Consider the following 27,465-nt stretch of genomic DNA (forward strand, 5'->3'; position numbering starts at 1 on the left):
TAATTTCAACAAATAGGAATTTATTTGTATTGTTTTGGTTGTTCATGCAATTATTCTCATCTTGGGTGTTATAGGCATAACATTTCCATTGTTGAAAACTATGACCATCATCGAGTGTGAAATTCATTTCATTTTCAACAAAGAAAAAGAGGTTAGCTCAGCATTGCAAGATTTCAGACCGTGAGTTTGAGGGTGTGTCCGTAAATTATAAAACAAATGGGTAATGCTGAATAAAGGGAAACCCTAACTTTTAAACACCCCAGAAGTTGTCACCCGAACTGAACTATGGAAGCACGGAATCGATACAATTTTCAATTATATTTTATGTTTATGTTTTTCACGCCCTTCTAATAAAATATATAAAATACGTAAACTTTTTTTATCAATTTAAAAAAATTTTAATCGCGCAACTTTTCAAATAATTATGCTTATTTAAGTTAATATATTATATATTTTGTCGAACTATTTAGATATTTATAAAATATATTTATTTACAGAACATGAAAGAAAATTATGAATGTGTCATACTTTTTTACAGTTTTAAAGCATCTCTATTAAGTTGTAAATTGGGATCCATGTGCGTTTCTTTAGTGTCAGTCTTTCCCATACAAGCGTTAAAGTCCCTATTTACTATGCCTCTCCACGGGACAGAGTTAGACACCAGGGTTGTTTTTTAACGTGGAGAAAAGGAACAAAAATTTAAAATTGTCTCGGTCATGAAGGACTTCTCTTCCACTGACAGAAAACAAGAAATTGAAGTGCAGCATCTGAAGAACAGATACTACACTTTGATCTCGGTCCAAAGGCCAGATCATTAGAGTCTCATCAGTGGGGAATTTTGCGAATAGACTCTGAAATTGATGGGTTGGTTGGTTGTTTTTGTTTTACGGCATATCAACCCTTTTTAAGTCATTTAATGCCGATCCAGTGATTTTGAAGAAAACGTTTTTAATAGAATATTTTTATTTGTTTTTTAAGTTTCTATTTAACCCATAGTTGGGACCCGAACAGGTACTACCACTCTGGGTCAGAATGGACCTGGGAACAATGGCAATTAAGAGGTGGCTCCACACTCCCCAAAGCCCACAAGCTGGGGCCTCACCATCGGATATAGTTTAAGGTCATATCCAGGACCGTAATTGATGGGAGTATCGTTGATTTATCTCAATGAAATATGCTGAGTTCTGAAAGTATGATATGAATTTGCCCACAAATGGGGTTATTATCCTCACCAAGAATGGCATGCTGAGCCTCTGGCAATGTGTCTTAGTGCAATGCTGTCTTTATAGATCTTGAGTAGGCTGTATAGACGTTGTAGCCTGCTGTGGTGTAGAGTCAGTTCTCCATATTTTGCATGCGGCATTAGATGTCTGATCCTGCTAAGGGTCTGTTAGAGATTACTCTCCTGTTCATTTCAACAGTAGCATTACCTTTGTCAGTGGGCAGTATTATGATGTTATCATTACTGTGTAGTGACTTGATGGTTGATATTTCTTCTTTTCAGAAGTTGGGTTTGGGGGATTTTGATTTTTATAGTGCTTGTCTCACTTTCCATCTTAGTTCATCTCCTTGTGTCTTAGCTAAGTTCAGGGCTGCCTCCTCTATTGGAGCTATTATGTCCACGAATAGAATTCGTTTAGTGGTTATGGCGAAGTTGAGTCCTTTATTTAGCACTGATCCTTCAGGGATATAGGGTTAGGGTTATTTGTCGTTTAATTATGTTGCCAATGGCTCTTATTGATGGATGATGGACTTGGGATTTTTTATCATTAGCTTTTAAATTTTCCAGTTTTTTTTATTTGTCATAATTTGAACTTCTTAAATTCTTTCTTGTATGAAAGATCTAGTCAGAGATATATTTTTTAAGAGGGGTGTAAAGGTGTTTGAGACTTTTGCTTGTAACTGATACGTTCCACCGGCAGTTGTGGAATCTGTCTTATAAAAGTTTGTGTCTCACTTGACTTATGATCTTATGTATTCTCCTGGAGTTGGCTGTGAGTTTTAAAGTTAAGCCTGATGGTACTAGTTAAAGATCATGGCACCAGCAAATGAATGTTAAGTGCTTCCTCATTCTTGCTAGTTTTTGGTAAAGCTGTTCAAGTCTTTTAAATTTTTGTATTATTTTGGGGCCACATTGATTTTTAATGCAATTCTGAATTTTTGAGATGATGCTAAATAAGAATTTAGTTTCCATGCAGTATCTATTCAGGTCTGCAACATCATGGCATATTTGTGTAAAAGCTACACACAACGTAATTTACAGGAAAATCATTTTGCTGACAGTATGTTTGCATGAAATATATTTTAAAAAGCAAACATTTAATGAGAATATTGCTTCTTTGTCGTATGCATCTGCATATGTTGCAACATATGATATTTTCTTGTAAAAGCCGATTTACATACTTCACAAGAATATGGTTTCTCTCCAGTATGGGTCCGCACATGTCGCACCATAATTTGTTTGCTTGTAAAAGCAGATCCACATAATTCACAACAATATGGTTTCTCTCCAGTATGTTTTTTCATATGTTGGAACATCTCTTCTTTCCTTGTAAAAGAAGAGTCACATACTTCACAAGAATATGGTTTTTCTCCAGTATGTGTTCGCATATGTTGTAGCATATGATTTTTCTGTGTAAAAGAAGCGCCACATACTTCACAAGTATATGGTTTCTCTCCAGTATGTGTACGCATATGTACAAACATATGTTGCTTCATTGTAAAAGAAGAGCCACATAATTTACAAGAATATGGTTTTTCTCCAGTATGTGTACGCATATGTCGCAACACATCATGTTTCTGTGTAAAATGAGAGCCACAAACTACACAAGAATATGGTTTCTCTCTGGTATGTGTTTTCATATGTTGCAACATATGTTGTTTCCTTGTAAAAGAAGAGCCACAAACTTCACAGGAATATGGTTTTTCTCCAGTATGTGTTCGCACATGTTCCAACATATTATGTTTCCTTGAAAAAGAAGAGCCACATACTTCACAAGAATATGGTTTCTCTCCAGTATGTGTTCGCATATGTCGCAACATATAATCTTTCCTTGTAAAAGTAGAGTCACATACTTTACAAGAATATGGCTTTTCTCCAGTATGTGTTCGCATATGTTGTAACATAGCTTGTTTTATTGTAAAAGAGGAGCCACATATTTCACAAGAATATGGTTTCTCTCCAGTATGTATTCGCAAATGTTGTATCATATGTTGTTTCATAGCGAAAGAAGAGCCACATACTTCACAAGAATATGGTTTCTCTCCAGTATGAATTTTTATATGGCGCAACATAGTATGTTTGTGTGTAAAAGAAGAGCCACATACTTCACAAGAATATGGTTTCTCTTTGATATCAGATTCATAGTTCATTTTGGAAGTCAAAATATTTAAAATGTATCTTTCTCTGTACTTTTTCTTTACGTGCTTTTGTGCAAAATTTAAAGTTTCATTTATTTGTAATTTTTTATGTATCTAAAACTAGGTAAATCCTTGAGTAGTTAACTATCATAATGCATTGTTTTTAATTGTAAGTAATAATAATTTATATAAAAAATTATGGGTGTCATTTTGGTAAACTAGTACATGTCTGAATGTTAATTTAGTAATAATGATTTTCTATCCATGCAGTCTGATGAAAACAGATCACAAATGATATATTGAATTGATATTTATACATCTTATATAGATGATATTCAAAACACCACATAAATAACGATACATGGAGATTCTCAAATATCAGTCAAGTATCATTAATTTTCGACATATTTTAAGTGATGATTCTGAAAGACTGTTTTGCAATATTATATATAATTTCAGTTTTTACAATCAGCTGTATGTTTTACTTCAGTTTATTTTAAATGACTGGAATTAAAGGGCCTTCAAAAAGGTATGCATCATAATTGCAATTGTAAAATGTATTCTAGTAACATTTCTGATGAACAAAACTGAGAATAAATGACATATATTCACAATTAATAGGAAAACGTTTCTTTAAAAAATAACATGAAAAACGCAATGTATGATACATAATATTGTATAGTTTACGAGGTTATGTTGTCTCAAGTTTCCCTCGTTTAACTTTCCTCAATTTGCGTTTGTTTCCTGCAATGATTTCTGGATATTCTGTAAAATTAAAAAGAAGTAAATGTTAAATTTCAAGAAAATCTGGTCATTAATTAATACATGTTTATTGCAAACCAACTTATTTTTTTATGACGTTAAAGTGCAGAAACGTTTATTTTAATACAATAATTATAATGATACCGATTCTTACCCAACCACACCAGGGGTCTTTAACCTCGTCGGACTCAACCTGATGTGACAGTGTTCTTTTGATCGTACATTGTCCCGTTACAAGATTGTCCTTACCCGCTGTGTTTTCATGGTGGGGCGCTTTGCCTCTCGATTGAATCGTCTCCTACCCTGTGTAGGTAGTTTCCGGGTACATCAATCACTCTGCTGGTCCTTGAGGCTTGCTGCAAAATGAAGAGTCCTCACCACAAACAAACAGAACTCCGGTTTATGACAATAACAAACTATTTATTAATTTCATTACTTCATAACAGCTACTGTCCAAATTGAGGTGACTGACTATAGCAGTGAAACGATGCAAGACCAGACCAGTAAAGTCACAGATTTCCCATTAACACAGGCTAGTTAACATCTTGGAAGCTCCTGGCCAGCCTAGCCATTCCGTTTGCTGGCTATGACTCTTCTCTTTAGAACTCCTTTTTCTAAATCCAACCCTTTTTCCCACCTCTTCTTCAGAGAGCGATTACAAATACCCTTTCTTTCTTCCTCTTAGAGCTTACCTTTCGTCTTGTCCACTCAGCACCTCTCTCTCTTTTATCCTATTAATTTGTACTCCTTTTTTCTTTTCTTTCTTTTGAACCTATCTCTCCCAAACCTCAACCCCCCACCTGCACCGAGGCCTTCACTTATTATCAAATTAGGAGTGATTAGGCATTCCAAGTCGAACAATGCTTGGCGCCGATCTTTACCCTTGACCCTCATTCTAAGTTGTCAGCCTTAATCAGCCAAGGGTCTCGATCTCTTCAGACCTCTCAACAGAGGTTTTAAAAACAACATTTCATGTTAACAGATATATAACGACAATTATTCTTTGTTTTTTTACTCCTTTCTTGTCAAAATCCCATAGACATTTCTGCCCTGTCCCAATCAGACATCAACACCCCCTCTTCTGCCCTCTCTTCCTCTATCCCGTCCGGTCAAACGCCCCTCTCATCACAATATGCACCTCGCTGCGTGCATTCCTGACACCAATTAGCGCCATATAATTAGAAAAATAGGTTTAAGCATTGTATGTTGAAGATATCATGTGAAATTTAGGTTTGTTTTACGGTAGTGGTTGAATATATGCTTAAGTCCGAAATTGAATGAATCGAGACACATTCAAACCTCCACCACTAATTCCGTTCGCAACCAAATTTCAAACAGGTTATATAGTTGGATAGAACACCTCATTAGCTACATTTTGAAAAAAAAAATTTCGAAAATTGGTTCAGCAGAAAAAAAAGTTACAACAAAATATATGGGTTCACAAACAGGAGAGTAAGTACATAAGTGACTAACGCTTTTTTTATTTTGCATAACTTTTTTTGTATATAAATTTTTTTATTGCGATTTTGCCAATATGACATGTTAGTGTAACGGTTAGAGTAGCGGGGGTTGGTGGAAAGATTTTAGGTTCAATCCCGTGTATCGTTTTTTTTAATAATTAAAAAACCGAACTTTTTTTTAATAACTAATTTTTTTTAACTCTCCTTATGATTTTATAGCAAAAAATGGTGAATTTATCGATTAAAAATATTAGTGAATTCTATGATATACATATTCTTTGAATGAACTCAAATTTTTCATACTGTACAGACAGATTCGAAAAAGTAGTCAAAAAACAAATATATAACAAATAAATGTTATCAAAGACAAGATAAGTTACTTTTCTACTTAACTGGATGATTTTTATTCAATGTATCATGTTTATTCAGCTCGAAAAACATATAGTGTCTACCGATGTATTGGAAAATTCAAAATGGCGCCCGACTCTCTCTTTGACACGGTAAGTTTGGGAAAATGAGTAAAAAAAAACTATACAAAATACTGTTACAAACCCACCGAATATATGTTAGCCTATATCACAGTAACATATATTGAGTTAGTTTCTAACAATATTTTGTCTAGTTTTTGTATTTTTAACTCCTTTTCCCAAACTTACCATGTCAAAAAGAGCATCAGACGCTATTTAAAATTTTCTAATACATCGGTAAACACTGTATGTTTTTCTGAGCTGAATAAGCATGTTATACTAAATAAAAACACTAAAAACGTATCCAGTTAGGTAGAAAAGTAACTTATCTTTCCTTTGATTACATTTATTTGTTATATATTTGTTTTTGACAACTTTTTCGAAGCTATGTGTACAGTAATACAAACCCAAAATATTATTATGAAGTTCCTAAATTCATGCTTGATTTTAACAGCAATATAACAATTAATTAAATGTATTCTATTTCTATAGATAATATTTAACAAAGTTTTCACAGATCCTTCATTAATGAGATAAAAATGTAATAATTTTGAGACACATTTTTTTAGTGTACAAATGAAAGAAATTCCTTTTAATAATATTTCAGAACCATTTATTGATGATCTTTACAAAACTTATATTTTATTTGCAATACTGTTCAAATAATGTTTTTCAATGCAAGTAATAGAGAGTTCCCCAGGTGTGCAGTTCTAAGAAAGAAGCTTTGTTTATGGAATCTACATTTTCATTTAGGCACAGATAAAGAGTGGGAAAATTACTGACAGTGGTTTCAGCTAGACGGGTGTTTATCATGAAAGATTAGTGAGGGGGAAACCAGAAATTGGAGCTCAGACGAGCACCTGCCATGGAAATAATGATAAAAGAAAGATAGGCTCACAACGTCTCTCCTGTGGGAGAGAAGTTGCAGGGAAGAGAAAAGGGCATCCCCCACTAAACCACAAAGGCTATTTTGTACTCTGTCAAAGCAGGATAGGCTGGGTTTTTTTTTCATGGGGTCACCACTTATCAAAGCCCGGAGGCCACTCAGGGATAAGGGTTATTGCGTGTAAAGTAATCAATGGGATAGTATTGTAGTAATCATTAGTATTGGTGGTTTTGATAGACTGTCTTACTTAAGGGGTGGTTTGTCAGGACTTTGTTTATGTTGGACTTAAAGACGTCCAAGTTGTAGTCAGGTGGGAAACAGGCAAGCGGCAGAGAGTTCCACTGGCGTGCAGTTCTAAGAAAGAAGCTCTGCTCATGGAATCTACGTTTGGATTTAGGCACAGATAAAGAGTGGGGAAAATTATTGACAGTAGTTTCAGCCAGACGGGTGTTTCCCGTGAAAGATTGGCGAGGAGGGGGATGAGGGATTGGAGCTCAGACGAGCACATGCCATGGAAATAACAATAAAAAAAGACAGGATAGCAACGTCTCTTCTGTGGGAGAGAGGTTGCAGCGAAGAGAAAAGGGCATCCCTCACTAAACCGTGAAGTCTATATTGTACTCTGTCAAGGCAGGATAGGCTGTTTTTAGCAGCTTCTGCCCAGATGTGGCAGCAGTACTCCATCCTTGGACGTACTTGGCTTTTATACAGATAGAGAATTGCATCAGTAGTGAAACATCTTCTGGAGCGGTAGAAGGATCCCACCATTTTCCCAGCGTCCCTGGCAACAGATTTGATGTATGTGTTCCATTTCAGATCAGGAGTAAAGGTCAAACCCAGAAGCTTGTCAAAACATGGAGCCTCTCCAAGACGAGATCCATCTATTTCAATTGATGCCAGATGGGGATCAGAGCGTTGATGATGTAAAGATAGAAGCTTGGTTTTGGATGCATTAAAAGTGACCAGCCACCTCTTCCCCCCATAGTACCACACACTCAAAATCAGAGGAGAGAGAATTAGAGAGAACTTTGTCATTTATGACCTTTGATGTGTTGCCATAGATGGTCGTGTCATCAGCATAGATGTCAACAAATGATGTAAGTATGTGTTTTGGGAGATCATTGATGTAAATCAGGAAGAGAGTTGGGCCCAGGATGGAACCCTTGGGGGACTCCAGCATTAATACTGTGGGCCTCTGATTTCTGCCCATCAACCACTACTCTTATGAACCTATCTGAGAGAAATGATTTAATGATTGAGAAAACATTTCCAGTAATACCGTAGCTGGAAATCTTGTGAAGTAGGCCCTTATGCCATACCTTATTGAAGGCCTTCGATATGTCAAGAGCAATTGCCCTGGAATGGAAACCTTTGTCAAGAGATTCACTAATCATATGTGATATAACCGTTAGCACATCTGCTGTAGATCTTGCAGAGCGGAAACCATATTGCATGTCACTAAGAAGGTTGTTTCTGTTGAGGTGGTTGACTACTTCTTTATTTAATATGAATTCCAACAACTTACTCATGACACACAGGAGACTTATTGGTCTGTACTGAGAGGGAGATGACTTTTCACCTGAATTCTTAAATACAGGGCATACTGATGAGGTTTTCCAGGGTGTAGGAAAGCACTTCTCCTTAAGGCAACGCTTAAACAGTTTTGTAAGTATGGGAGCAAGTTCTGGTTGGAGCTTTTTCAGCATTATAACTGGAATGCCGTCAGGGCCAGTTGCCTTACTGGAATCAAGATTCTTGATTAGTTTGGCAACTTCATTCACAGATATTTGTATGTTGCATAGCGTGTTCTGTGTTATAGGAGGAAATATGGGGAGTTGATGGTCATTGTCGCATAGGGTAGAATTAGCTGCAAAGTTCTTGGCAAATAGTCTGGCCTTGTCTGATTCTGACAAGATGACCTCAGGTCCATTGATGATAGTTGGGATAGAATACACGCTTCTGTTCAAAATCCTATTTGCTATTTGCCAGAAATGGTGGGAACCAAGCTGTTGCTCAGCTGCTTTGGATTTAACAGACTGAGCTTATAGATCTCTTGCATCTTTTATTACTCTTTTACAGGGGTTGCTGGCAGTCCTGAAAGCAGCTTTAGTCTCAGTACATCTATTACGTTGGTAGCTATGGAAAAAGTGATTTCTGTGTGCATTCAGGGGAGAACCATGGCTAGCTCTTAGGTTTTTGTTGGAATTTTTTGGATGGTATGAATCGGTCTATGCCTACAATGAACCATTTGGTCAGGTCTGATACTATAGAGGACACATCCTTTTTAAACATTGAATGCAGATGTAGGTCAGATATGAATGTACGGAAGCTATCCCAGTCAGCCATAGAGTATCGATATACAGTACGGTGGCAGCTCCTGCCCAGATGTGGCAGCAGTATTCCATCCTTGGACGTACTTGGCTTTTATATAGATAGAGAATTGCATCAGTAGTGAGATATCTTCTGGAGCGGTAGAAGCGTCCCACCATTTTTCCAGCGACCTTGGCAACAGACTTGATGTACGTGTTCCATTTCAGATCAAGAGTAAAGGTCAAGCCCAAAAATTAATGTATGAAAATTTAAAGATGCAAGAAAATTAGAGAATATATATAAATCAACTAACATTACAACGAAGAGTTGATATGACATATAAATAAACAACTCTTCATTTTAACGCATATAGAATATTTCATTTCATATATATATATTTAAAATTTGACCCATTAACAGTTATTGTTTTGGGCTTAAATCAAATTAAAAAGTTTGATCCATGTCCAAATAACGTAAATCTAAAATTTTAAGTGCTTAGACCCAAAAATTGGCCGAGGGGTTTGGTAGAGTTTTTAAGGATCAAATCCTTGAATTTTCACCCCTTAACAGCAAAATTTCTGGTTGAAAACCGATTAAAAAGATTTTCCTTAATCTTAATATACGTTATGTCAAATATCAAGTCTTTAGACGGAAAATTGACAGAGTAGTTTGGTAGGAAAATGTACACAAACAGACACACAGACATTTTACTTTTTTATATATATTTTATATTTTATATACATTTGGATTAACAATTTTCCTCTTTCTTATTTTAAAGAAGATGTTTTAATACAGGATGACCAAAAAAAAAACAGAGGACATTTAATTGTTTTTCTGAGCATTTTACAGTCAACAGAGAAAAAAAGGCCAAAGACCCTAGTGTTTTTATGTGATGTTTTGAATATAATAAACTAGTTATGACCAACGTTTCATTTAATTCGGACAAAACACTAAGAAACGAGGCCTAAATAGAGTTGGGGCCCGTTTTTTTTTGTCGCCCTATATGTTTTTAAAAAGCCATGGTATAATGAATTAAGTACTGAGTAAATTTAAATTGCTAACCAGAATAAAATATTGAGTTTTCTCATTTTTCCCCCTGTTTAAGTGTAATATGAAAAATCAGACAGGATAACTTTATATATTAGATTTAATTATTTCTTATGCGATTACTTAATGAATCAAGGACAATGGTATTGTGGCGGAATCTAATTAACATCTGCTTTTGATTTGCGTTAACTCCTTCCCCACACCTCCCCCCTTTTTGTTCTGTTCTTTTCATTAATTCATCTCACACTTCGTTAGACGATTCTAATAGATTGTCTAATGGAACACAGACGCCCACGAATACAATAACATTAAAATACAAAAAAAAAAAAAGACAAAGAAAAAATTCGACCCTTAGCATGGATGATACTAAGAATACAATTGTGAATTTCTTAAGATACTAAATGATAAGGCAGAGGACAGAGGCATGAAATAAAAACTGCAGCATTCAAATCTAGTGACCAATATGACACGCATATAAACTGATTAAACATTAAAAATAAACGAAGATGACTGTACAAAATGTATAACAATTTTTTAAATTTTGACCCATTTTTAACCCCTTAATAACTATTTTAATTGGCTAAACACCCGTTAGTTTTACATTATTATTTTTTTTGGCTAAATAAAATTATAATTTTTTAATATACTAGCGGAGCGCGATTTCGCCTGGGCATAAAATACGCTTAAATATGATATTGTAATTTGTCCAGATTTGAATATATATTATTATAGAGTCGTGATTTCAAAAGTAAAAGAAGTATTTCGGTGTCATTAGCTAAAATCGAAACCAAAACAGTGGCATTCAAAGCTGGTGACGTTACCACTGTACCAATATGACACGCATATAAACTGATTAAACATTAAAAATAAACAAAGATGACTGTACAAAATGTATAACAATTTTTTAAATTTTGACCCATTTTTAACCCCTTAATAACTATTTTAATTGGCTAAACACCCGTTAGTTTTACATTATGATTTTTTTTGGCTAAATAAAATTATAATTTTTTAATATACTAGCGGAGCGCGATTTCGCCTGGGCATAAAATACGCTTAAATATGATATTGTAATTTGTCCAGATTTGAATATATATTATTATAGAGTCGTGATTTGAAAAGTAAAAGAAGTATTTCGGTGTCATTAGCTAAAATCGAAACCAAAACAGTGGCATTCAAAGCTGGTGACGTTACCACTGTACCAATATGACACGCATATAAACTGATTAAACATTAAAAATAAACAAAGATGACTGTACAAAATGTATAACAATTTTTTAAATTTTGACCCATTTTTAACCCCTTAATAACTATTTTAATTGGCTAAACACCCGTTAGTTTTACATTATGATTTTTTTTGGGCTAAATAAAATTATAATTTTTTAATATACTAGCGGAGCGCGATTTCGCCTGGGCATAAAATACGCTTGAATATGATATTGTAATTTGTCCAGATTTGAATATATATTATTATAGAGTCGTGATTTCAAAAGTAAAAGAAGTATTTCGGTGTCATTAGCTAAAATCGAAACCAAAACAGTGGCATTCAAAGCTGGTGACGTTACCACTGTACCAATATGACACGCATATAAACTGATTAAACATTAAAAATAAACAAAGATGACTGTACAAAATGTATAACAATTTTTTAAATTTTGACCCATTTTTAACCCCTTAATAACTATTTTAATTGGCTAAACACCCGTTAGTTTTACATTATGATTTTTTTTGGGCTAAATAAAATTATAATTTTTTAATATACTAGCGGAGCGCGATTTCGCCTGGGCATAAAATACGCTTGAATATGATATTGTAATTTGTCCAGATTTGAATATATATTATTATAGAGTCGTGATTTCAAAAGTAAAAGAAGTATTTCGGTGTCATTAGCTAAAATCGAAACCAAAACAGTGGCATTCAAAGCTGGTGACGTTACCACTGTACCAATATGACACGCATATAAACTGATTAAACATTAAAAATAAACAAAGATGACTGTACAAAATGTATAACAATTTTTTAAATTTTGACCCATTTTTAACCCCTTAATAACTATTTTAATTGGCTAAACACCCGTTAGTTTTACATTATGATTTTTTTTGGGCTAAATAAAATTATAATTTTTTAATATACTAGCGGAGCGCGATTTCGCCTGGGCATAAAATACGCTTGAATATGATATTGTAATTTGTCCAGATTTGAATATATATTATTATAGAGTCGTGATTTCAAAAGTAAAAGAAGTATTTCGGTGTCATTAGCTAAAATCGAAACCAAAACAGTGGCATTCAAAGCTGGTGACGTTACCACTGTACCAATATGACACGCATATAAACTGATTAAACATTAAAAATAAACGAAGATGACTGTACAAAATGTATAACAATTTTTAAAATTTTGACCCATTTTTAACCCCTTAATAACTATTTTAATTGGCTAAACACCCGTTAGTTTTACATTATGATATTTTTTGGCTAAATAAAATTATAATTTTTTAATATACTAGCAGAGCGCGATTTCGCCTGGGCATAAAATACGCTTAAATATGATATTGTAATTTGTCCAGATTTGAATATATATTATTATAGAGTCGTGATTTGAAAAGTAAAAGAAGTATTTCGGTGTCATTAGCTAAAATCGAAACCAAAACAGTGGCATTCAAAGCTGGTGACGTTACCACTGTACCAATATGACACGCATATAAACTGATTAAACATTAAAAATAAACGAAGATGACTGTACAAAATGTATAACAATTTTTTTAATTTTTGACCCATTTTTGACCCCTTAATAACTATTTTAATTGGCTAAACACCCGTTAGTTTTACATTATGATTTTTTATGGCTAATAAAATTATATGTGAATTTCTTAAGATACTAAATGATAAGACAGAGGACAGAGGCTATTCAATGCCTTAAATAAAGCATTGTATACGAAATTAAAATTTCCGAGTTTAACAGGAAGATACTCAAGTGCAACAACATACATCCAAAAAAAGTGATGGTAACATCTTCTGAAATGTTGCAAAAATAATATTCAAGATAAGTCCTAATAATAAAGATAATATGTATTGTCCCCATCTTAAAATTCAGAAACATAATGCTATTTGAAGTCCATATATTGTGTTTATCTAAAAAATGAGAAACATAATGCTATTTGAAGTACATATATTGTGCCCATCTAAAAAATAAAAAACATAATGCTATTTGAAGTACATATATTGTGCCCATCTCAAAAATAAAAAACATAATGCTATTTGAAGTACATATATTGTGCCCATCTCAAAAATCAGAAACACAATACTATTTGAAGTCAATATATGGTGCCCATCTTAAAAATGAGAAACATAATGCTATTTGAAGCCCACCTTAAAAATTAGAAACATGTTATTTGAAGTCCATATATTGTGCCCATCTCAAAAATTAAAAACATAATGCTATTTGAAGTCAATATATTGCACCCATCTTAAAAATCAGAAACATAATTCTATTTGAAGTACATAAATATTATTATTTTTATATAATTTTAAAGATAAGGTGCTTTTTGATAACATTAATGCATAATAAATCTATAAAAAAATTATCTTATTAAAATTTACAGTTTTTTCTCTTGAATTTCATAAATTCTATGGGCAATATTATTATTTCTTAGAACATTAATAAAAGTTGTAGTGTTCAAATTAATTGACGATTTTAGAAATAAAATAAACTTATACAATAACAATAATCCTTAAATAAATAATTAACATGAAACAGTTTTACATGTAGATATAATTACCTGTTATTCCAAAACTATTTCAACATCAGACCATCTTTTTTCTTAAACACACAAAGACAGAACAGAACTTGAATATAGCCAGGGGAAGCTGTGAGAAAAAGGTCTAGAAGGCTAGCATACTGACTGGAAGTATTGGACACTCGGGTGGGTTCGTGGACAATCTGGGTGAGGTCATATGCAATGGCAAAATCATGACAGAACCTCCCCTCATCATCTGTCTTGTTTGAGTGGGTCAGCCATTCCGCATTGTGGACATTGAAGTCACCACAAATGTGGATGTTAGCTGAAGGGTGAGTAGACAGGATGTGGTCAATTTTTTCAGATATGCTCTTAAGGATAGTAACTCCGCTATTGTGGGGGAGATAGAGGGTAAATAAAAATGCAGTGGTGTAAGCAAGTGTAACCTAGAAGCACATATAAGGTAAATTAGGGTCTTCTCTGGAGGATTTTGGTGATACACATATGCAGCTCGGATTTTCTGGTATGTCTGAAATCATAAATCAAATAACTTTACTTTTGCATTATAATTTTTTTAATTTCTTATGGTTAGGGTTAGGGTTCATGAAATTATAATTCGTTAATATACTAGTGGAGGGCGGTTTGCTCTGGATGTAAAATACACTTAAATATGATATTTTCATTTGTCCAGATTTCGTATATATTATTATAGAGTCGTGATTTCAAAAGTAAGTAGTATTTAAGTGTCATCAGCTAAAATCGAAATAAAAACTGCGGCATTCAAATCTAGTGACCAACGTGACATGCATATAAACTGATTAAACATTAAAAATAAACGAAATTATAATTCGTTAATATACTAGCGGAGGGCGGTTTTCCCGGGATGTAAAATAGACTTAAATTTGATATCTTAATTTGTTCAGATTTCGTATATATTATTATAGAGTCGTGATTTCAAAAGTAAGTAGTATTTAGGTGTCATCAGCCAGAATCGAAATAAAAACTGCAGCATTCAAATCTAGTGACCAATATTACACGCATATAAACTGATTAAACATTAAAAATAAACGAAATTATAATTCGTTAATATACTAGCGGAGGGCGGTTTTCCCGGGATGTAAAATAGACTTAAATATGATATTTTAATTTGTCCAGATTTCGTATATATTATTATAGAGTTATGATTTCAAAAGTAAGTAGTATTTAAGTGTCATCAGCTAAAATCGAAATAAAAACTGCGGCATTCAAATCTAGTGACCAACGTGACACGCATATAAACTGATTAAAAATTAAAAATAAACGAAGATGACTGTACAAAATGTATAACGATTTTTTTAATTTTGACCCATTTTTAACCCCTTAAAAACTATTTTAATTGGTTAAACACTCATTAGTTTTACATTATGATTTTTTATTGCTAAATATGTATTCATAAAGTTATAATTTTTAATATACTAATGGAGGGCGATTTTGCCTGGGCGTAAAATACGCTTAAATATGATATTTTAATTTGTCCAGATTTGCGTATATATTATTGTAGAGTCGTGATTTCAAAAGTAAAAAATGTATTTAGGTGTCATTAGCTAGAATCGAAACCAAAACAGTGGCATTCAAAGCTGGTGACGTTACCACTGTACAAACGTGACACGCATATGAACTGATTAAAATTTAAAAATAAAATAAGATGAATGTACAAAATGTATAGCAATTTTTTTTATTTTGACCCATTTTTACTCCTTAAAAACAATTTTAATCTGTTAAACACCCATAAAACCGACGAAAAAGGCATCATGTATGTTTGCATTATATTGTTTGCATATACACATCTCAGAAACTTCCCAAGCACCACTTAATTTAGAAATCAACCAGACTGCAAACATCTTGCCCTCCATCATCGACAGGTAATAAAAAGCTGAAATAGCTTCTAAATTTTGAATGTTTATTACTGTTGTAGTATTGGGAATCCCAGTTTAATTGCTGTCTAGGTAGTTTTCGAAATAGAAAGTTATATAAGCATATTTTGATCTCTCATCAGCGATTTAGCAGAGTCAGAAAGGTTGGGTTTGACAAGCATCAAACCCAAGTCACCTTGAACGACCTAAATTAGATGTACCAGAAATTAAGGGGTGACATGGAATTGTGGTCGTAGGTCTTCCGGTTGACGACCACATGGGCAGAGTTGGTCTTAGCAGCAGAGAAATGCAAACGGGAGATTTTGGGTCACTCCCAACAATTAGGGTCCGAGATGTTAGGCTTGCCTTGAATAAAAAAGATTGAAGCTTCAAATTCCATCTTGTTGTTCATTGATGAGTCTGTTGGCAGCACTCCACTCCCCAGCAAGATGGAAGTCCAGCGACCAAGAAGGCATCATCTGTTGGCCAAGGTAATCAGTTATGTTTGCATTATATTGTTGCACATCTTTGACCCCTTAAAAACATTTTTAACTGGCTAACCACCCATAAAAGAATGGTCCGTAAAAAATCCAATCATTTGAGGCTCGTAGCACCGCTCTGCATCTTTTAGTTTTGGAGGAGATAGAGTTTGAAAATATGGAGACAAACAGAAAGACAGAACGACAAACTGACAGATAGATATACAGCCGTTTATATATTAATTTTTTACACAAGAAAATCAAATTTCACGGCTTTTACAAGAATTTGAAAATAAATCTGAAAATAAAAGGATATAATTAAAAAACAAATAATCTGAAAGTAGGGTTAAATTATTAATCTAAACAGAATGCAAAACTACTGAATTCCGTCAAAACAAACATTGATGTTCAATAAATAACAAAAAATGAGCAGGTAATAGAAAAAGTTTGTTGGAAGGTAAAATAATGTAATTAAATCATTTGAAGACAAAATTAAACTACTTCTTCCAAATTTTAGTGAAAAATTACTGGATTACTGCAAAACAAAGATGGTTTTCAAAATTACAGGAAATGAGCAGGTAAGTGTTTATTGGAAAGTAAAATTGGATAATTAAATAATTTGAAGTTAAGATTAAATTACTTCTTCGTGAAGTATAAATTACTGAAATTCAGCAAAACAAAGTTGTTTCAAAACACAAAACTGAGTAGATGTATTGGAGATTATAGTTACAATTTTTATGTATTTGTTGTAGACCAGTGCTAGGGGTCACAAATGAAAGAAACCAAAAGTAGTGTAAAGTGTATAAAATATATGTATTTATAATAAAGAAGACAGGAGCCAATAAAGTGGTATGAGAGGAATGTGTTCCTAACATGCGGTTAAACATGGTATGAATATCTCCATTTAGTCTTTGAAACCAGTGCTATTCATAAGACTGGTTGATTCAAATTTCACGGCTTTTACAAGAATTTGAAAATAAATCTGAAAATAAAAGGATATAATTAAAAAACAAATAATCTGAAATTAGGGTTAAATTATTAATATAAACGGAATGCAAAACTACTGAATGCAAAACTACTTAAAAACTATTTAATTGGCTAAACACCCATTAGTTTTACATTATGATTTTTTATGGCTAAATAAAATTATAATAAATCTGAAAATAAAAGGATATAATTAAAAAACAAATAATCTGAAATTAGGGTTAAATTATTAACATAAACGGAATGCAAAACTACTGAATTCGGTCAAAACACACATTGATTTTCAATAAATACAAAAAATGAGCAGGTAAGTTTGTAAACTTCCAAGGCAAAAGAAACTGAAGAAGAATAAGAACACCCACACCCACATATAACAGTGAACTGCATGTAAGATACATAAAAACACACACACCCACACATATATATAACAGTGAACTACACACACATATAACAGTGAACTGCATGTAAGATACATAAAAACACACACACCCACACATATATATAACAGTGAACTACACACACATATAACAGTGAACTGCATGTAAGATACATAAGAACACACACACCCACACATATATATAACAGTGAACTACACACACATATAACAGTGAACTGCATGTAAGATACATAAGAACACACACACCCACACATATATATAACAGTGAACTACACACACATATAACAGTGAACTGCATGTAAGATACATAAGAACACACACACCCACACATATATATAACAGTGAACTACACACACATATAACAGTGAACTGCATGTAAGATACATAAAAACACACACACCCACACATATATATAACAGTGAACTACACACACATATAACAGTGAACTGCATGTAAGATACATAAAAACACACACACCCACACATATATATAACAGTGAACTACACACACATATAACAGTGAACTGCATGTAAGATACATAAGAACACACACACCCACACATATATATAACAGTGAACTACACACACATATAACAGTGAACTGCATGTAAGATACATAAAAACACACACACCCACACATATATATAACAGTGAACTACACACACATATAACAGTGAACTGCATGTAAGATACATAAGAACACACACACCCACACATATATATAACAGTGAACTACACACACATATAACAGTGAACTGCATGTAAGATACATAAGAACACACACACCCACACATATATATAACAGTGAACTACACACACATATAACAGTGAACTGCATGTAAGATACATAAAAACACACACACCCACACATATATATAACAGTGAACTACACACACATATAACAGTGAACTGCATGTAAGATACATAAGAACACACACACCCACACATATATATAACAGTGAACTACACCCACATATAACAGTGAACTGCATGTAAGATACATAAAAACACACACACCCACACATATATATAACAGTGAACTACACACACATATAACAGTGAACTGCATGTAAGATACATAAAAACACACACACCCACACATATATATAACAGTGAACTACACACACATATAACAGTGAACTGCATGTAAGATACATAAAAACACACACACCCACACATATATATAACAGTGAACTACACACACATATAACAGTGAACTGCATGTAAGATACATAAAAACACACACACCCACACATATATATAACAGTGAACTACACACACATATAACAGTGAACTGCATGTAAGATACGTAAGAACACCCACACCCACACACACATATAACAGTGAACTGCATGTAAGATACATAAAAACACACACACCCACACATATATATAACAGTGAACTACACACACATATAACAGTGAACTGCATGTAAGATACATAAGAACACACACACCCACACACACATATAACAGTGAACTACACACACATATAACAGTGAACTGCATGTAAGATACATAAGAACACACACACCCACACACACATATAACAGTGAACTACACACACATATAACAGTGAACTGCATGTAAGATACATAAGAACACACACACCCACACACACATATAACAGTGAACTACACACACATATAACAGTGAACTGCATGTAAGATACATAAGAACACACACACCCACACACACATATAACAGTGAACTACACACACATATAACAGTGAACTGCATGTAAGATACATAAGAACACCCACACCCACACACACATATAACAGTGAACTGCATGTAAGATACATAAAAACACACACACCCACACATATATATAACAGTGAACTACACACACATATAACAGTGAACTGCATGTAAGATACATAAGAACACACACACCCACACACACATATAACAGTGAACTACACACACATATAACAGTGAACTGCATGTAAGATACATAAGAACACACACACCCACACACACATATAACAGTGAACTACACACACATATAACAGTGAACTGCATGTAAGATACATAAGAACACCCACACCCACACACACATATAACAGTGAACTGCATGTAAGATACATAAAAACACACACACCCACACATATATATAACAGTGAACTACACACACATATAACAGTGAACTGCATGTAAGATACATAAGAACACACACACCCACACACACATATAACAGTGAACTACACACACATATAACAGTGAACTGCATGTAAGATACATAAGAACACACACACCCACACACACATATAACAGTGAACTACACACACATATAACAGTGAACTGCATGTAAGATACATAAGAACACCCACACCCACACACACATATAACAGTGAACTGCATGTAAGATACATAAAAACACACACACCCACACATATATATAACAGTGAACTACACACACATATAACAGTGAACTGCATGTAAGATACATAAGAACACACACACCCACACACACATATAACAGTGAACTACACACACATATAACAGTGAACTGCATGTAAGATACATAAGAACACACACACCCACACACACATATAACAGTGAACTACACACACATATAACAGTGAACTGCATGTAAGATACATAAGAACACACACACCCACACATATATATAACAGTGAACTACGCACACATATAACAGTGAACTGCATGTAAGATACATAAAAACACACACACCCACACATATATATAACAGTGAACTACACACACATATAACAGTGAACTGCATGTAAGATACGTAAGAACACACACACCCACACATATATATAACAGTGAACTGCACACACATATAACAGTGAACTGCATGTAAGATACGTAAGAACACACACACCCACACATATATATAACAGTGAACTACACACACATATAACAGTGAACTGCATGTAAGATACGTAAGAACACCCACACCCACACACACATATAACAGTGAACTGCATGTAAGATACATAAGAACACACACACCCACACACACATATAACAGTGAACTTTAGACCTTTATGCATCGTTAAGTGTAAGGGTTACAACACATGGAGCGTACTTTTTAACTCCCCAGAAGATTGCATAACTATCTCACAAAAAGAGATAATCACTCAGCACTTTATACTAAGATCAGAATATATGGGAAAACGTCGGACTACGGTGTCCGTTTTTAATGTACCTCACCACATTGAAGGAGAACACATCGGCGCCTTCCTTCTAAAATATGGCGAAATGGTTTCAGTGCAGGTGGACGATTTCCATGGCATATGGTCATATGACATCCTCCTCGATAAGGTAAACTTCGATGCGATCCCTTTCTTCCTCGAGGCAGGAGAAGAAAAACTACCTATAATAGTAGCTGGCAGAAGACCGACCTGCTGGAATTGCAGCAAGATTTGCCACCTTACATCAGAGTGCCCCTTAAAGAAACCTCCACCAAACACCCAAAAATCCAACGGACAACACTTGGGATCCGCATCAAAAAGCGTTCCCAAGCCTCCTACCAACGAAACAAACAAAACAAACTAGGACAAAATCCTCAGAGGAGAACCCTGGCAGATCGCCCCTGGGAGAAAAACCCCTGGACGCCTGAGCCTTGACCAAATGAAAGAACAGGCAATGCTGCAAAACGACCCCGGAAAAGAGAAATACCTGGAAATTGTTAAACTAAAAAAGAAATTAGACGCTCAACGCCCATCACCCAAATCCCCATGTAAACCCACTTCTCCGAAACCAAGCCCCAAATCTTTAACCAACCCTATCACCCAGTCTCCTACAAAGCCAAAAACTCCTTCCCCCTTCAAAATGCCTCCTCCAGTCACAACTCCGGTCCCTCATAAACAGCCTAAACTAATACCCTTAAGCACTTCAAAAAAACACAAACCCTCCTCTCCCATTCCATCCACCTCTGCGACCACTCACAACACTCCCCTTGCATCTCCTTCTAAAACATTTTCTAACACACATTCTGCTATGGACATTACCCCCTCGCCTGAACACAAGAAAAAGACTCTCTACCTCCCTAGCAAAGACATTTGCATACTAAATCAAGCCGCCATTAACAATCATAAGAACTTCAAAGGAACTGACCTCACAAAACTAATTGAGTTCAAGGAGGTGGGGGGGGGGGAAACTAGTAGATACCCCTGTTAATTTTCCAAATGCTAAAAGAATCCTAACCGTCGTTCAGAAAAAAGAAGAAGCCAAGGACCTTTGGCAAATGTTAGAAGAGGCAAATAAAGCCTTCAACCTTCCCACTCCCCTTGTTGTGTTTAAAGATTCTGACATAAGAAACCTTAAAAAATGTTGTGTTGGGAGGGTCCCGGTAAAAATGCACCCCTCCCTATATAGGATAGCAAAACTAACCTATCCTTTGCATGGCGGTGGTATCTCTCATGACGGCCTCATCAATACTCCGATGGGTACCTATTCCCTCACGAGAGCCGTCGGCATGCTCACGACCGCGATGTTCGTTCCTGGTTCCCAACCCTAAGGCACCACCATGGATCTCAAGCTTGCTAGTTTAAATATCCGAGGGTTAAGGGCCGACTCGCGCAAATGGCGCTTGAGTTTGGACCTGCAGCACCTCAGAGTGGATATCTGTTGTGTGCAGGAAACCCACCTTATTCCTGGTGACCATTTGCGTGCACTGTCTAAGACCTTTGAGGCTTACTCAGCGCACTATAATTCTCGCTCGAGAGGGGTTTCCTGGCTAGTTAAAAGGTCTCTAGATGCGTCGTGTGACCCGTGTTATTTGGATCCGGAGGGAAGACTATGTGTTTTGGATGTTACCATAAAGGGTAGGGCATTACGTCTTATTGGGGTTTATGCGCCCAATAGCCATACTGGGCTGGCTGGCTTTTTTCGGCAGATCGAGCAGTTCATAGATGTTTCCAGAACGGTTATCTTAGCGGGAGACTGGAACGCCGTCCTGGATCCCTAGTTAGATCGATTTGGGTTAACATCTAAGGGAACTAACAGAGATCGGGATGCTGTTTTATTTCGTGAATTTGTGGATAAGTTTGATCTTATCGACAAATTCCGAAATGAAAAGCCCCGTGACTTGGACAGGTAGAGGCGGCTCCGATTCGATACAGCTCTTGAGCTATATCGACCGGTTCTTAGTTAGGCGAGTCGACGTAGGAGTATTGGATTGTCCAAGTTTCCACAATATAGTTTACTCGGATCACAGACTTGTTTGTGTATGGGTAAACTTAGATAGACCTAAGCCTAGATTAGCCGGTTACTGGAAGCTCAACACGTCGTTGTTCAATGTGAAGGGCTTCCGTGACGGGCTATTACTAACCCTACAGCGGGAATTGACGGGGGCAATTATTGGGAATAAGTGGTGGGTAAAAATTAAGGAAGCCATTAGGTCCTTTGCTGCTGACTTTAGCAAAAGACTCAAACTAGATTCTAGGGCAGCTAAAGTGATACTAGAGTCTAGACTAGATCAGGCGGTGGAGGAGGGGGATAGTGCTAGCGTTAATATAATTAGGGCTCGGCTTGCCTCCCTTGCTGAAAAGAAGCACCAAGCTTTAGTGATTAGGGCTAGGTTAAAAAGAATGCCCCAGGAAGCAATAAACATGGCCGCTGAACTGCGTGCAGAGGAGCTTAGGCAAGTGGCTGATAGGCACATCGCTCGTGTCACATTGCCGGACGGGCGTACCATGACCACAAACCAGGGTGTGCTGGAGGCGTTTAGATCTCATTTCCAGGAGCTTTTTTCCATGGAACCCGGTCTGTCATTAGAACAGTTCGACACCTATTTGGCTGACTTTTCTCATCTTTCGATGACCGAAGCGGCTAGGTGCGAAGGTGGCATAACAGAGGATGAAGTCATTGAAGCCTTAAAGCGGGTCGGCCTTAATAAGTCACCGGGGATCAATGGTCTTCCCTACGAAGTGCATTTAAGGTTGTCGCACATCTTTGTCCCTTTACTGACGGTTTTGTTTAACTCATGGTTTAGGAACTGCTCAATCCCCAAGTACTTTACCATGGGTGTGATAAAGCTTGTTCGTAAAAGCAAAGATGGTGGGGATTTAAGGCCCTTAACGATGCTTAACGCTGAGTTAAAGATTTTGGCCAAGATTCTCGCAAATCGTCTGCAGCTTGTCCTGGCTCGTCTTATTAGCCTCAAGCAAACATGTGCCGTGAAGGGCAGGACAATCCAGGATAACTTGCCCTCGATACGCCTGATGATAGAAAAAGTCGACATTGAGGCCGCGCTGATCAATTTAGATCAGTCCAAAGCCTTCGATAGGGTTGACCATCGGTACTTGGGGGCTGTTTTATCGGCGGCCGGTTTTGGCCCGCAATTTCGCTCTTGGGTTCATCTTCTCTATGCTAACCCCACGGTGATGGTAGAAGTAAATGGGAAGAGGTCGAGACCCTTCAGTTTGTCACGTTCCATTCGTCAAGGGTGCCCGTTATCACCCATGCTATATGTGCTTGCGATCGAGCCATTTTTGCGCAGGCTAAGGGTGAATCACTTTTCCAGGTGTGGATGCCCAGGCGAAGTACTCCGCCTATGCCGACGACGTAACTGTGCTTGTAACGAGCAGTGCTGAGATTAGTGTCGTCGGTGTAGAAATCAGATTGTATGAAACGGTAACAGGGGCCAAAATTAACTGCGACAAGTCTTCGGGTTTGCGCATTGGTGCCTGGAGGGGTATGCCCCTTCAGGGGCCCTTTAGTTGGAGCGATGGGCCTTGCAAGATACTCGGCGTCTGGTTTGGTCCTGACCTCCAGCTGGAGAAAAATTGGTCGGAGGTTCTGAAAGCGGTACGGTCTGCAGCTTCACGGTGGATCAGTATAAACCTTTCATTAAAGGGGCGAGCGGAGGTGTGTAATACCCACATCTATCCGATCGCTATTTATCGTCTATCAGTGCTTCCAATCCCGTCAGATACACTGTTATATTTGCAGAGGGCTCTTTTCAACTTCTTATGGCTTGGAAAGGCCCCTAAGGTCTGTCGCGATGTCTGCTACCTACATCCTTCTGAAGGCGGTCTAGGTATGCCAAACGTGGAGATTCGGCTACACACGCTACGGCTCTACTACCTAGATCGAATGTGCACACAAGATAGGGAAAACGGTGGCCTCTGGATGGAGGACACCAAGAAAGCCTTCCCAGCTTTGAGAGGGGTGCATGACTCCGAGGGGGAGGCACACAGGTTGCCTTGAGGTGAATGTCCCTTCTATCGCGAGTGCCGGCGCGCACTGAAGTCCCTCTTAAGAGTGAAGGAAAGCCTCTCTAACACTCTGCTGTTGTCCTAAAAGGCATTATATCGGGTTTTAGTGAGGGGATCCGTAACGGATGTCATCGGTGAGAGGCTCCCTTTGACGAAGGAGCAGCTCCACTCAATCTGGCCTTGGGCGCCTGGGTCAGGATGCCTCACTAACGATGAGGCTTCCTTGACCTGGCTGGTAATTCGGGATGCTCTCTGGGTCGGTAAGAGACTCCACTCAGCTGACTTGGTGGACTCGCCTATTTGTAAACGGTGCGGCGATGAGGACGAGACTTTATGTCACGCCTTCGTTTATTGTCGCATCGTGGCGCCGCTGATTGAGTTTGTTACAGGTCTCATGGTCCGCATACTGAACACATCCTCATTAACCTTAGTTCCTATTAATGTCTGTAGCAATTGGGCTCCGACAACGGATAGGCTCAGAAAAGAATTGTGTTTGACCTTGCTAGCAGTGATGAGAGGTGTTATCGGGAACACATGTATGAAAGTGGTCTATGGATCTGAGGACTTCGCTCCCCTTGACCTTATACGACTCTTCCGTCATTATTTGAAGGATCGTATCAAGGCCGAGAGAGTTAGACTCTCTTCGTCAGACTTTGTTGAAAGGTGGGTGTCAGTTGCGCGTGTGTGTCGGGTGAGAGAAGCAAGTCTTGACTGGTTCTTGGATGTTCCTTAGGAAAAAGAATTTTGGGTAACAGAAACGAACGTCAGCTCTGACTCGTTTTTAGTCCAGAGTAGGTCACGATATAGGCAAGAGTAGGACCATTATTTAGGCTTCTGTGTTCATAACCTAGCTAGTGTGTGATAGCGATCATTAGGCCGCTTTTTAAGTTTGTCCCTGCGTTTTTTGTTTTTTTTTAACCCCACTCCCCTCCCCAATTAGGTGACAGATCGCTTGATTCGCCAGAGATGCGGGTTCCCTTTCGAAGTTTTCGTAAGAGGTGTTTTATAAATAAAGCGTTCGGACCCGCATCACCCTTTCGACTGGCGAATCGGTGTATCTGCCATAGTTTAACAACGGGGGGGGGGGGTCTTTTGTTACTAACATTGTAAATATTTCATTTTTATTTTGTATATAAAATTTTTATCTTCCCAAACCCCCCTTTCTTATGGGTTTTAATTAGGTTATCATGGTATGATGTTCTTATGGTGATTGATGAAGGATGTATACGCTGATGGATGTATAGTATGAATGTGGTATTATGGTGTAAGTAGAGTGAAAGTAGGAACCAGTTAGGTTAGATTAGTAAGCACTAGTCAGAGAAGACCGTCCTTTCCCCTCCCCCATCTTCGGCCTTGTGTCAAATTTTTCTGATTTTTTTACCTTGTAAATTTTCTGAAAATAAATATCAGTGTGCAAAGTGCAGAGAGAAGAGAACAGTTAGAGTTGGAGTTCAAATTTAATGGCAGTTGCCAATGCCAGTATTATCACCTTTTCAGATATAAAAAAAAAAACAACCTAAAAGAAAATGAAAAACGGTGATGCAGTCACAATGTGGTTACATATCATATCGAGGACCTGTACGTCAAACTTGGGATTAGCATCAACAGCCAATAAAGATGCCTCTGCAAGAAGCTAAGATCCTCTGGTGCCAATGTTTCTACACAACCATTAAAGTAAGTTGAAGAATGCCAAACTAAACGAAAGAGTTTAAATGGTGTCATCCCAAATAGTCTTGGCATCATGCCTCGTAGTAAAAATATAAAAAATAAAATAAATAAACAAAAGGGCTTGTATTACTGTACACATAGATTCGAAAAACTTGTCAAAAATATATAACAAATAAATGTTATCAAAGGCAAGATAAGTTACTTTTCTAACAAACTGGATATATTTTTTGTGTTTTTATTCAATGTAACATGTTTATTCAGCTCGAAAACCATATAGTGTTTACCGATGTATTCGAAAATTCAAAATGGCGCTCGACTCTCTCTTTAACACGGTGAGTTTTGGAAAAGGTATTATAAATAATAAACTAGACAAAATTTTATTAAAACCCCACCGAATATATGTTAACCTATGTCACGGTAACATATATTGAGCGAGTTTATAACAGTATTTTGTCTAGTTTTTTTATTTATAACACCTTTTCCCAAACTTACCGTATTAAAGAGAGAGTCGGGCGCCATTTTTAATTTTGAACACTGTATGTTTTTCGAGCTGCATAAACATGTTACATTGAATAAAAACACGAAAAATATATCCAGTTTGGTAGAAAAAGTAACTTATCTTGCGTTTGATAACATTTATTTGTTATATATTTGTTTTTCGACAACTTTTTCGAATCTATGTGTACAGTAATACAAACCCCCAACTAAAACGTATATACATAAAAAGCAATTAAATGCAAAACTTACATTTTTGGACAATCTTCTTTTAACAAAGAAACTATTAAAACGAGAAGAATTTGAAGAATAGAGGTCGACATTCATGATGGCG

General features: G+C 36.3%; 1 protein-coding gene across 1 annotated transcript; it reads right to left on the reverse strand.

Moving 5' to 3' along the window:
- LOC145271010 (uncharacterized) lies at nt 1–27,465 on the reverse strand. Its single transcript, XM_080126575.1, has 2 exons — nt 27,384–27,465; nt 1–4,125 (listed from the first exon to the last, which is right to left on the reverse strand). The coding sequence occupies exon 2, from the start codon at nt 3,370–3,372 to the stop codon at nt 2,320–2,322; it is 1,053 nt and encodes a 350-aa protein (XP_079982701.1). The 5' UTR covers nt 3,373–4,125; nt 27,384–27,465; the 3' UTR covers nt 1–2,319.

The sequence above is a fragment of the Euprymna scolopes genome, chromosome 46 (assembly GCF_053919585.1).
Source record: "Euprymna scolopes isolate OS-2025 chromosome 46, ASM5391958v1, whole genome shotgun sequence".
Lineage (NCBI taxonomy): Eukaryota > Metazoa > Mollusca > Cephalopoda > Sepiida > Sepiolidae > Euprymna > Euprymna scolopes.

Bases quoted from the DNA above. Each gene is read 5' to 3' on its own strand.
- LOC145271010 (XM_080126575.1), bottom strand. From the start codon at position 3,372: ATGAACTATGAATCTGATATCAAAGAGAAACCATATTCTTGTGAAGTA.